Source organism: Pocillopora damicornis, chromosome 11, assembly GCF_964200805.1.
Source record: "Pocillopora damicornis chromosome 11, jaPocDami1.2, whole genome shotgun sequence".
In the NCBI taxonomy this organism is placed as follows: Eukaryota; Metazoa; Cnidaria; class Anthozoa; order Scleractinia; family Pocilloporidae; genus Pocillopora; species Pocillopora damicornis.
Window position 1 is genome coordinate 11,077,749 of NC_142680.1, and position 11,013 is coordinate 11,088,761.

Genomic DNA, 11,013 nt, shown 5'->3' on the forward strand with positions numbered 1-11,013 from the left:
TGATGATATTGGCACAAATGGCTCCCCATAAGAAGTGGAGGTTTAGTCAGAGAAACCACTTTTCCTGTTCCAAGCCTCTCATGGCTTTGTCACATGTTTCCAAGGCTCCTCCTGGTTTAACATATCAAAGCGCACGCAAAAATGCCAGTTACGCTGGCAATAGGGGGAGTTCCGACTCGTTTCAGCTTTATTCTTTAAAGGCTTGTAAAAGCCAGGGGTGATAGCTATATCCCTTTTAAATTGGTTAAGAACTTAAAATTTGAAAACAATTAGCCTGTTCCAGGTGTTTGGCCAGTAAAATCGAGCACAATAGTGAACAGCACAAAGTGGCAGTAGAGCGAAAATAGAATCAAGGTTTCCACTTTTATCCAACTCAATCCAAAACCTCCTTCCTCTTTTCGCTCTGCCGCTACTGTCGCACAGTTTAGCATCATGCTCCATTTTTCTAACTAAACTGCTTGAACAGGGTGTAGGACATGCGTTTCTCTTTCCACGGGAAAGTTTGAAAAATGTCAGGAAGAAGTTGACGGGGGTTTAGCATTAATAATGAGTACTAGACCCCTTGCTGACTGGATTGCGTCACACAAGGCCTCATATTCTCCCGCAAGCAAAGAATCACTCGTGCGGAAACGGTTATCCCTTTACTGCCTTAGAGAAATGCCAAATTTTTCTAAAACGAGAACGATGAACCTTTAGACCACGTATAATATATCATTTCAAAGGTATTTTCAGGGGTATGCTATAACGACCCAAACAGGCGAGGAGGATGTAACTAAAAATACTGAGTTTTCAAAGTGAAAAATAAAAAAAAAGGTTGAAATTTTGTTTGCCTTATACATATGGGGTATATACTCAAGAAGCTAGAGTTGCTCTCGGCTACGTCTCGAGCAACTCTTACGCATCTTTCGTACTCTCCAAACTTCCCGCTTGCTTCATATCTAAATAAAGCACAGCTGACGTATGAACCAATTGTTTTATAACATTTTCAACCCGATGGTTTAAATGTTGTGAAAGGGTCGATAATCGCTCTGCTACGCTTCAGCGCGTTGATAATTTTATTTCAGGAAAACATTTCGCTACGCTGATGACGATCTTGTCTCATATTGGTCAAAAACTGACAGGTGAATTCATGCGTGTAAATGAACTTTATTTTCTTATTGAGTGCAAAATTCTCGAGGGATTTGTTTGCTGACGTCATGGGCGTGCACAATAGGAATATGAAGCACGCTCACGCAATTGAATTTACGCGCTGTTATATTAGAACAGAGCTAGTAATCAAATTCAATTGCGCGAGCGTGCTTCATATTCCTATTGTGCACGCTCATGACGTCAGCAAACAAATCCCTTGAGAAAACAATTTTCCATCGGGATGAAAATGTTATAAAACAATTGGTTCATACGTCAGCTGTGCGTTCATCGAGATATGAAGCACTTGAGAAGTTTAGAGAGCACTCAAGAAGCTAGAGCTACGCCTCGAGCAACTCTTATGCATCTTTCGTGCTCTCCAAACTTCCCGCGTGCTTCATATCTCGATGAACGCACACCGACGTACGACAGTTGTTTAATAAACTATAGCTCAAATTGTAGCTCCTAGAGCATTGTTTGTTGTGAGATATAACCTTGACCAATACAATAAAAAGACAAAAAGTTGAAGGGTGGTATATCAAGTGTCATATTGGAGGGGGGCTATGCTTTTATGCCCTCATATGCCCTACGGCACTCTTTGGCATTAAAGGGGATCATTATACTGAGGGTCTGCTGACAGACTACAGGCTACCAAACAATCCTTTACTTTGTTTCTTGATTCCTTAGTTTTATTTGGAACTTAATTTCCAGATAAAATCGTTGTAAATTAATTAAGGTGATTTTAAAAATTTTTTGGATTCATGTATGACCAGCCTGACTACTTCTGATGATGTGTTATTTCACATCCATTTTTTTCCTGTCAAATTTTTTTATAATCCTGATAAATAATTTTGAGGTCATCCACCCTAAAATGTAAAAATCTTCATGATAATTTTCAACCTGTGAACTGTTTCAAACTGGTGCAATTCTTCAAATTCCTGGCTTGAAATTTTTGTTTTTCAGTATTTCATAGTAGTGTTTAGAAGGTCTTGGACTGATGCATTCTTGCAATACAGGGAATTATTTAGTGTAAGACCAGCTCTTGTATGTGTCCACCCAATCATTAGCAAAAATCCAGTCTGGAATAGCTTGAATGACTTCTTTGAGGAAAGGTGAAGATGACTCTTTACCGTGAATATAATGAGCTGCCACAGCAAAGTCCAACAAATTGCTCTTGGCCGGGAGGTGTCTTTTTGCCTGAAATGATATTTAAATTAAAAGAATCTTGGGATATATTAGCCTGAGAGCAAGTGCTTGCTATCAGCACTGCAGGACCCACGTTTCTCTGCCCAAGGAATACTTGAGACAGGTCAGGGAGGGGGTTCACCAGGGCTCAAGTCAAGTCACCCAAAAGTCATGTTGCTCAAAACCAGAGTAAAGTTGCCTGAAACTTTTAGTCTTGTTGCCAGAAATCCTGAGTCATGTCTCACGAGGAAACAAATACTGAAAAGATCTAACTGACAGACTCTAAATGGGTAATGAAGTTGAGAAATCTTTATCAATAAAGCGCAGTTTGTTCCTAATAATACCATGAAGATGATGATCAGAAAAGAAATATGTTCTAGTGATGACAACAAAATGAAGCATTGTTCATTTGATATGAACTTGTTTTGAACTCACAAACGTTTTGTGAATTTGAGAAATCTTTATCACTTATGCAGTGTTCATTTCCACCAAAACCATGAAGACTTTGACTAGTACACAGAAAACAAACATTTAGTCAGAACTGAAATAAGTTTGAGTAATGACCCTAAAAACATTGTTTGTTTTTGTAACAACAATATGAAGCATTCTTTATTTCAACAAAATGAAGTCTTGCACTTTTTAAAGGGTGTACATTTCTACAAAACTGTGGTGCTGTGTTACTCAAGGCCTCATATTTTCCTGCAGGTGAAGAAACACTTGTGCCAAAGCACCTATAATAGGGACCTGCTTACAGACTAAGGTTATCAATTTTCAAACACCAGACACTAATACTGGTAGTTTATTTTGTTATTGTATAATCTAACTGACAGAAAACACTACAATCCTACAAGCTTAATATTTTATTAAACAGCAAGTGATGTTCTTGACAAGGAGCAACTCCTCAAAGCAGTAAAGTACTTATCATTAATAAACTTAATTAAGCCCACCACAGTCTAAATCCTAGCTCACCACTGACACAATCTCACTGCTGTCTCCACTGTTCCTTGAAATAAGTGATCTTCAGCAGTAACTCTCTCTCAGTATAGCTTTCTATACAGTCGTTGCTCCAACAACAACAACAACTACCCCAACTACCACATAAGTGAGTCTTTATATATATATATACAAAATGTTCTGGAACATTTCAGAAGCTTACAAAATCAGACGACTGCAAGGCAGGAGTCTGATTTGTAATCACGAGTATGATTAATACTGTAATTGTCCGACTCACCAGAAGCTCAAGCGATAGTTCCCAGGGCCCCACATCAGTACCATGAGAATAGTAAATAAAGTACACAACTCTGTCTCCACCATCTTGAATTGGTAAAAGGGGACCAAGGGAAGAGGTCAGCAAATCTACGTCACTAGCAGGTGATACATATACAGCCATGTGATCAGGACCTAAGGCAGTTAGAAGTCAGACACTAGTGAGATGTGAATGCATGACATGATAATGTAAGGAGAAATTAGATGCTGGTAACTTCAAGGGGTCAAAGGGTTAAAAGAGAGAAACCTGACCTGATATTGAGAATTTAAATGAGTAAACTTGATCCTGTTTCTTCCTATGTAGCAATTTCACTTCCATTGGAGATGTTTTGACTTGAGGTGGAGGACCAGGGAGATACCAAGATTTTCTGATTGCAAATGCAATACTTCACAATTAGACAGAGTTATAAAATTAAACTAAACAGTAATATTAAATGTTCAGAATAGTAATCAAATAAATTCAGAGTTGGGTTCATGCAGGATTCTTTTTCTATAATTGGGATCTAAGGAACAATTATCACAAATCACCCAGTACATGTCACAAACAAAATGCTATAAGGATGTCGGAGTAACAGTGAAAGAAAAAAGTGTGATGGCTCATGGTACCTATTGTTTGTTGTAGCTTTGTTATCAAGTAGCCATGAAAGTGCTCCTTAAACATTCAAGGATAGGTGAGCAAAATAAATAAATCACATATGGCATGAAAGGAAGATCAACACTTAATAGATAACACATGGTCCCCATTTCTTAGCCAGTTGATTAATTAAGCACACAGAGCTAATGATTTGCCAGAATAATTCTTTGCCATTTTCTACTGACCCCTCCCATTCCAGAGTTAAAGCAAAGCTGTGTATTTTCTACCCAACTTGTCTAACGTATTAAGTTAGCAAAGCCTGACAGCTTGTATTCTATTCCATACTTTTCTTCGATGAAATTCCAGTGAATTGGCCATGCAATGAATAACCAGAGACCAATCGAAGAACATTGAATGAGCAAGTACCACATACCGCATGAGATGCCTCAATGGCAAGTAATAAGGAAAACCTCCATAAACTCCGTCCTGAGGTGCAGGCAAAGCCTTTTTAAACATGGGTATATCACTGAATGGCTGTATGCCAAGATAGTCTAGTGGAGTGATCCAGGCACCTGCATCTTGTTGAACCACTTCACCAGCATTATTGTAAAATGTTCTTGATGTGTGCTGGATGTAGAAAAAATGTTGATGAGAGGTTTAACTGAAGAACATCTTTTGGTTGGTGTCATCAGTAGTGTGAACATACCCACTATTTAATGGTCTAATAAATGGTTGTGAAAATGTGCACTCCAGTGTGAATTTAGAACCCTCCAAAAATTAATAATCTATGCTGAAAGCTTGAACAATTAAAATGCAAGCATGCACAGTGTCAGGGCTTTGCAACTTGCATTTTCAGCAAATCCTGGTTGGGGAAGTTGAGGACATGTTTCAAAAGAAAAGGCTTCAACTATGTTGGAAGTTGTTTCAGGTCATTGTAAGAATAAAGGAAATGATCATCGCTTAAGGAAGGTCTTGATTGTCAAACAAATTCTCGTTGTCAGTACTATAAGAAATGCAAAGAGATCTGGTGTAAAGGGTTAAACTTTTTATAAGAGAATCTCTGATCTGAATACAATTTTTGTCTGTTCATTCTGCTCACTTCAATCTGGAGACTAGCATACTATGTATTTGTTCACATTGTCTTGTTACCACCATATAAACAAAACCGACTGGAAGAAATTACGCCGTTAGTTACTGGCGTAAAATCGTACATATAAACAAAACCGACTGGAAGAAATTACGCCGTTAGTTACTGGCGTAAAATCTTACATATAAGACAACCGACTGGAAGAAATTACGCCGTTAGTTACTGGCGTAAAATCGCACATATAAATACAACCGACTGGAAGAAATTACGCCGTTAGTTACCAGCGTAAAATCTTACATATAAGACAACCGACTGGAAGAAATTACGCCGTTAGTTACTGGCGTAAAATCGTACATATAAGACAACCGACTGGGAGAAATTACGCCGTTAGTTACTGGCGTAAAATCGTACATATAAACAAAAGTGACTGGAAGAAATTACGCCGTTAGTTACTGGCGTAAAATCGTACATATAAACACAACCGACTGGAAGAAATTACGCCGTTAGTTACTGGCGTAAAATCGTACATATAAACACAACCGACTGGAAGAAATTACGCCGTTAGTTACTGGCGTAAAATCTTACATATAAGACAACCGACTGGAAGAAATTACGCCGTTAGTTACTGGCGTAAAATCTTACATATAAGACAACCGACTGGAAAAAATTACGCCGTTAGTTACTGGCGTAAAATCGCACATATAAATACAACCGACTGGAAGAAATTACGCCGTTAGTTACTGGCGTAAAATCGTACATATAAGACAACCGACTGGAAGAAATTACGCCGTTAGTTACTGGCGTAAAATCGTACATATAAGACAACCGACTGGAAGAAATTACGCCGTTAGTTACTGGCGTAAAATCGTACATATAAGACAACCGACTGGAAGAAATTACGCCGTTAGTTACTGGCGTAAAATCTTACATATAAACAAAACCGACTGGAAGAAATTACGCCGTTAGTTACTGGCGTAAAATCGTACATATAAGACAACCCACTGGAAGAAATTACGCCGTTAGTTACTGGCGTAAAATATTACCGACTAGTGTAAAATCTAACAGTATGGATTTATTACGGACTGGCCCTACTTTTAATTACTCAGATTTCTTCGAGGAGTTGAAATATTCTTTAAACCTCTCCGGAAAGGTTGAATCGTTGTACATACGTTAATTGATAGATTTCTACACTGCTATAATTTAGCTACGTGATTGTCAATAGCAGAAACAAGGTCTTATACAGACTGATTTTCCGTTGCGTCGCCTAAAATAATGAGGCTGATCAACAATGACATTTGACGACATTTGATCTTACTCACTTTGGACAATTTTCTACTGATACAGCTGAAAGACACCGACAATTTCGTCGATTTTTCGTGACACCTCATACATGACCTTGGACGTAATAAAGAAACGAAATTTTCCTTCTGGGTGGGCATTAAATGGAAGTCAAAAACTATTTATTCCAGTCGGTTGTGTTTATATGGAAGATTTTACGCCAGTAACTAACGGCGTAATTTCTTCCAGTCGGTTGTGTTTATATGGAAGATTTTACGCCAGTAACTAACGGCGTAATTTCTTGCAGTCCGTAGTGTTAATATGTGCGATTTTACGCCAGTAACTAACGGCGTAATTTCTTCCAGTCGGTAGTGTTTATATGTGCGATTTTACGCCAGTAACTAACGGCGTAATTTCTTCCAGTCGGTAGTGTTTATATGTGCGATTTTACGCCAGTAACTAACGGCGTAATTTCTTCCAGTCGATGGTTTTATATAGAAGATTTTACGCCAGTAACTAACGGCGTAATTTCTTCCAGTCGGTAGCTTTATATGGAAGATTTTACGCCAGTAACTAACGGCGTAATTTCTTCCAGTCGGTAGTTTTATGTGGAAGATTTTACGCCAGTAACTAACGGCGTAATTTCTTCCAGTCGGTAGTGTTTATATGTGCGATTTTACGCCAGTAACTAACGGCGTAATTTCTTCCAGTCGGTAGTGTTTATATGTGCGATTTTACGCCAGTAACTAACGGCGTAATTTCTTCCAGTCGGTAGTGTTTATATGTGCGATTTTACGCCAGTAACTAACGGCGTAATTTCTTCCAGTCGGTTGTTTTATATGGAAGATTTTACGCCAGTAACTAACGGCGTAATTTCTTCCAGTCGGTAGCTTTATATGGAAGATTTTACGCCAGTAACTAACGGCGTAATTTCTTCCAGTCGGTAGTGTTTATATGTGCGATTTTACGCCAGTAACTAACGGCGTAATTTCTTCCAGTCGGTAGTGTTTATATGTGCGATTTTACGCCAGTAACTAACGGCGTAATTTCTTCCAGTCGGTAGTTTTATATGGAAGATTTTACGCCAGTAACTAACGGCGTAATTTCTTCCAGTCGGTAGCTTTATATGGAAGATTTTACGCCAGTAACTAACGGCGTAATTTCTTCCAGTCGGTAGTTTTATGTGGAAGATTTTACGCCAGTAACTAACGGCGTAATTTCTTCCAGTCGGTAGTTTTATATGGAAGATTTTACGCCAGTAACTAACGGCGTAATTTCTTCCAGTCGGTGATATATATATATGTAACATTTTACGCCAGTAATATAAATTAATTATATTTTAATTTATTATAATTAAATCACCGACTGGGTTAGTGGCGTAAAATCTTCCAGTATATAGACTGTGTTAGTCGCATATTACGCCGTTATCTAACTACCGAGTAGGTTAAACTAAACAAATTGCACAGATATGCTAGATTTGTTTCAGTGTTTAAAATAGTCAAACGTGCTGATTCGCTTCCACTAGAACAAATGCAAAAACTAGCTGAATTGGTTCAACTAGTTAAAATAGTTCAATTAGCTGAAAAAGTTGGTACAATCCTGCAGGAAAATGATTGAATGAATTGATTGAATGAGTTTCTTCTTACCTGAAAGAACGGTTTACGGTCAACTCGCCGACGGAACAACTCGCCGACACCAACTCGCCGACGTATAAAATCGAGTAGAGACGTCGGCGAGTTGGTCGTCAATCCAATACAACTTATTAGAAGCTAAACATACAGAAAATTAAACGATATTTAGTAAAAAAACATTGGACATTGGTGAACATCAAACAGAAGCTTAAACATCGGTGAACATTGGTGAACATCACCAATGACTATAACAGCTTAAAGGGCATGTAAACCCACAAATGCATGTTTTTCTTATACTATGTAAAAAGTGGCGTAGAAAACGAATTTGAAATTAGTTTTGTCCAATTCGACTTATTTTAGGAGAAAATCGGCATTTTCAACTGAAATTCCATTTCCGGTAAAAACAATAGCGAGAAGTCGTGACGTAAGCGGCGGAACCAAAATATTGCGCAACACATATTCCCTAGTAGAACTGGTGTGGGAGTTCGTGTAAGTAGCGGTAGTTCGGAAGATGTTTTTTCAGAAGATAGCGACTCGAATGCATTAAGCTTAGTACATGACAGCGCTGGGGATAATCCAGAATCTTCAGGAGAGTCTGGGCCACGTCCTTAACAATATGAGCCGCGTAGGGTTCACCGAAGCGATCCGCACGAAGACAGTACAGAACATGTCGACAGCGATGCGACCGTCTCGGAAACTCAGACTGGTATTTAATTTACTTTGTGATCTATTTGTATTTAACATGAAAATGCAATAAAGCGAGGGTACAATCTAAAGGAATGCAACAGAATTTTTTTAAACTTGAGCTTCTGAGAGTGTTTTATATAAAATTATCAAAGGTGCGAGTGTGGAACTTGTCAACCAATGCCGACAACTCATGAAAGTGTTTGTTGTACGGAAATCGGGCAATTGTAACAAAATGGCCTGAAACCCAGATAAGTTGTATCACTGAGCATCCAGGTTTTCAGTCAATTTGCCTCGATTTCTGGGTGCTGGAGACGGCCAAGTACGCTTACAGGCAGCAGCAAAGCACAGATAATCACACCGGAAACGACTGAGCTAAATATTTTCTGTTTCATCTGTTTTGTTACATTTTGAGATCGATTTACTTGAGTTGTTTCTGCCATTGATTTAATAATACAGTACTAGAGCTGGTTGTTTTTCGCTTCTTTCCTGGCAGGAAATTTCGCTAAATTGCCTACAGATAGCTTGTTCGTTGGTGTTGGGGATATCTCGGCAAACACTTTAGGGTCGCTGTGCTATCTTGTGCGGTAAACAATATCCTTCATCTCAGAAGCATTTCCATCGATAAACAAGTTGTATCATGTACATTTCCTTGTGTGGCCTTCATAATTATTCAACCCTGTTTGTGTTTGCTTCGATTTGAAATATTAAAAAGATAGTTTTGCAAGCTGAAATCAGGATCTTTTAAGTTGTACTCAAAATGATGAATATTGTCCTACTGACCTTTGAATGTATTTTCACTGCTGTGAAAACCGCGACACAAATTCTTCTGCTGTTTCTCTGCAGGGTTTCTCAAAGGAAGCACTAAGTGGGTGTTGCGGCAAACGAACATCAAGGCTCGATGAAATGCCAAGAAAATCGTGACCGGAGAAAAATGCCAACCAAATCCAGGGAATATATTACAGGGATACAACTTTAATCAATCTCGTAAACTGTAAACGAATTAAAAAAGGGACTTATATAATAGATTGTATTCAATTAAACACGTGGCGACTTAACAGCGTAAATGAATCTAACATAATAAAGGAACTAATAAATGAACCAAATGCTGGCTAAACACAAAATATACATACAAATAAGGACGAAAGAGCTTGCTCGAAACGAGATAAACAACAAAAAAGCGAAAACAACTTACATATCAGTCCCTATACGCCGGTGGCTTGAAATCACACTTTATAAATTAACTTTGTATGCACTCCGAACATGAACAGGCGATTAATGAAAGCAGGCGAGAAAAACTATTTAAAGGAATCAAATGGCACAAAGGCCAACTGTAACGCAAATGTCACGCAAGTTCGAAAGTCACGCATTTACAGTGGGGCTGGCATGGATTTTCTTATAGAACATAAGGGTTGATTATGGGATCCTGTATAGAATTCTTTGTATAGAACCGACAAAATTCCAGATCACGTTATTACACTCTGATATCAACGAATTCTCTTTCTTTGATACGTGTTTCGAATTCAGGCAAAGGTTCAGACATGTCAGTGTCTTTTACGGGCTCAGCGCTGGCTCCCAAACAACTGGCTTCCCCATAATCTTTCATTAGATGAGAAAAAAGATGTTTTTAGAGAACCAATAAAGCTATTGTTGTTTAATTAACGAAACGTTCTCATGTAAATCGATTTTGTACTTTCTCTATTGACCTCTAACTTTTGAAGAGCTCAACTTCTTTCTCAGTTTGGTCAGCCACTTCCGAATCCTCGTCGTCTGCCGACTGTATGGGTTGTTTTTTCGTCTTCCGAATAATTTGCTTCTGGTGAGGCCTGAATCGTCGGTACAGCACCAGGAAGAAAAATGACTGCTACAAACAACAGAACGTTCGAACGGCTCGACGAAATCGGCTATTTTCACTTGAACAAATTTCACAAATTGTCGCTTCAAATTTGCGTCATTTGGAAATATTTGCATTGTATGCCCAGTTTTGTTTGAATCAGTACAAAACTGGACGGCACAACGCTTCACCATTACGAAAAAATTGATTATATTGAAGTAAACTGTAAGTAAAAAAATCATGACGAGACCAACAAACATCGGCTGTAGAAAAGACTCCTTCGTGCCTCACGCGATTATAAAACGAGACTTTGAAGGGTCCACCCGTGACGTCACAGGAAAGATGGCGC

At 38.5% G+C, this 11,013-nt stretch overlaps 1 protein-coding gene and 1 long non-coding RNA gene across 2 annotated transcripts; one reads left to right on the forward strand and one right to left on the reverse strand.

The window, feature by feature from the left end:
* Positions 1-1,792: 1,792 nt before the first annotated feature.
* Positions 1,793-5,012, reverse strand: LOC149037490 (endoplasmic reticulum metallopeptidase 1-like). The gene is made up of 4 exons (XM_089187818.1): positions 4,584-5,012; positions 3,829-3,944; positions 3,542-3,711; positions 1,793-2,322 (listed from the first exon to the last, which is right to left on the reverse strand). Exons 1-4 carry the CDS (start codon positions 4,664-4,666, stop codon positions 2,146-2,148), a joined length of 546 nt encoding a protein of 181 aa, XP_089043944.1. The 5' UTR covers positions 4,667-5,012; the 3' UTR covers positions 1,793-2,145.
* A 3,587-nt stretch (positions 5,013-8,599) lies between these two features.
* LOC149037491 (uncharacterized) lies at positions 8,600-9,564 on the forward strand. Its single transcript, XR_016181190.1, has 2 exons — positions 8,600-8,852; positions 9,327-9,564. It is a non-coding gene; the product is annotated as an uncharacterized LOC149037491 (long non-coding RNA).
* Positions 9,565-11,013: the final 1,449 nt, after the last annotated feature.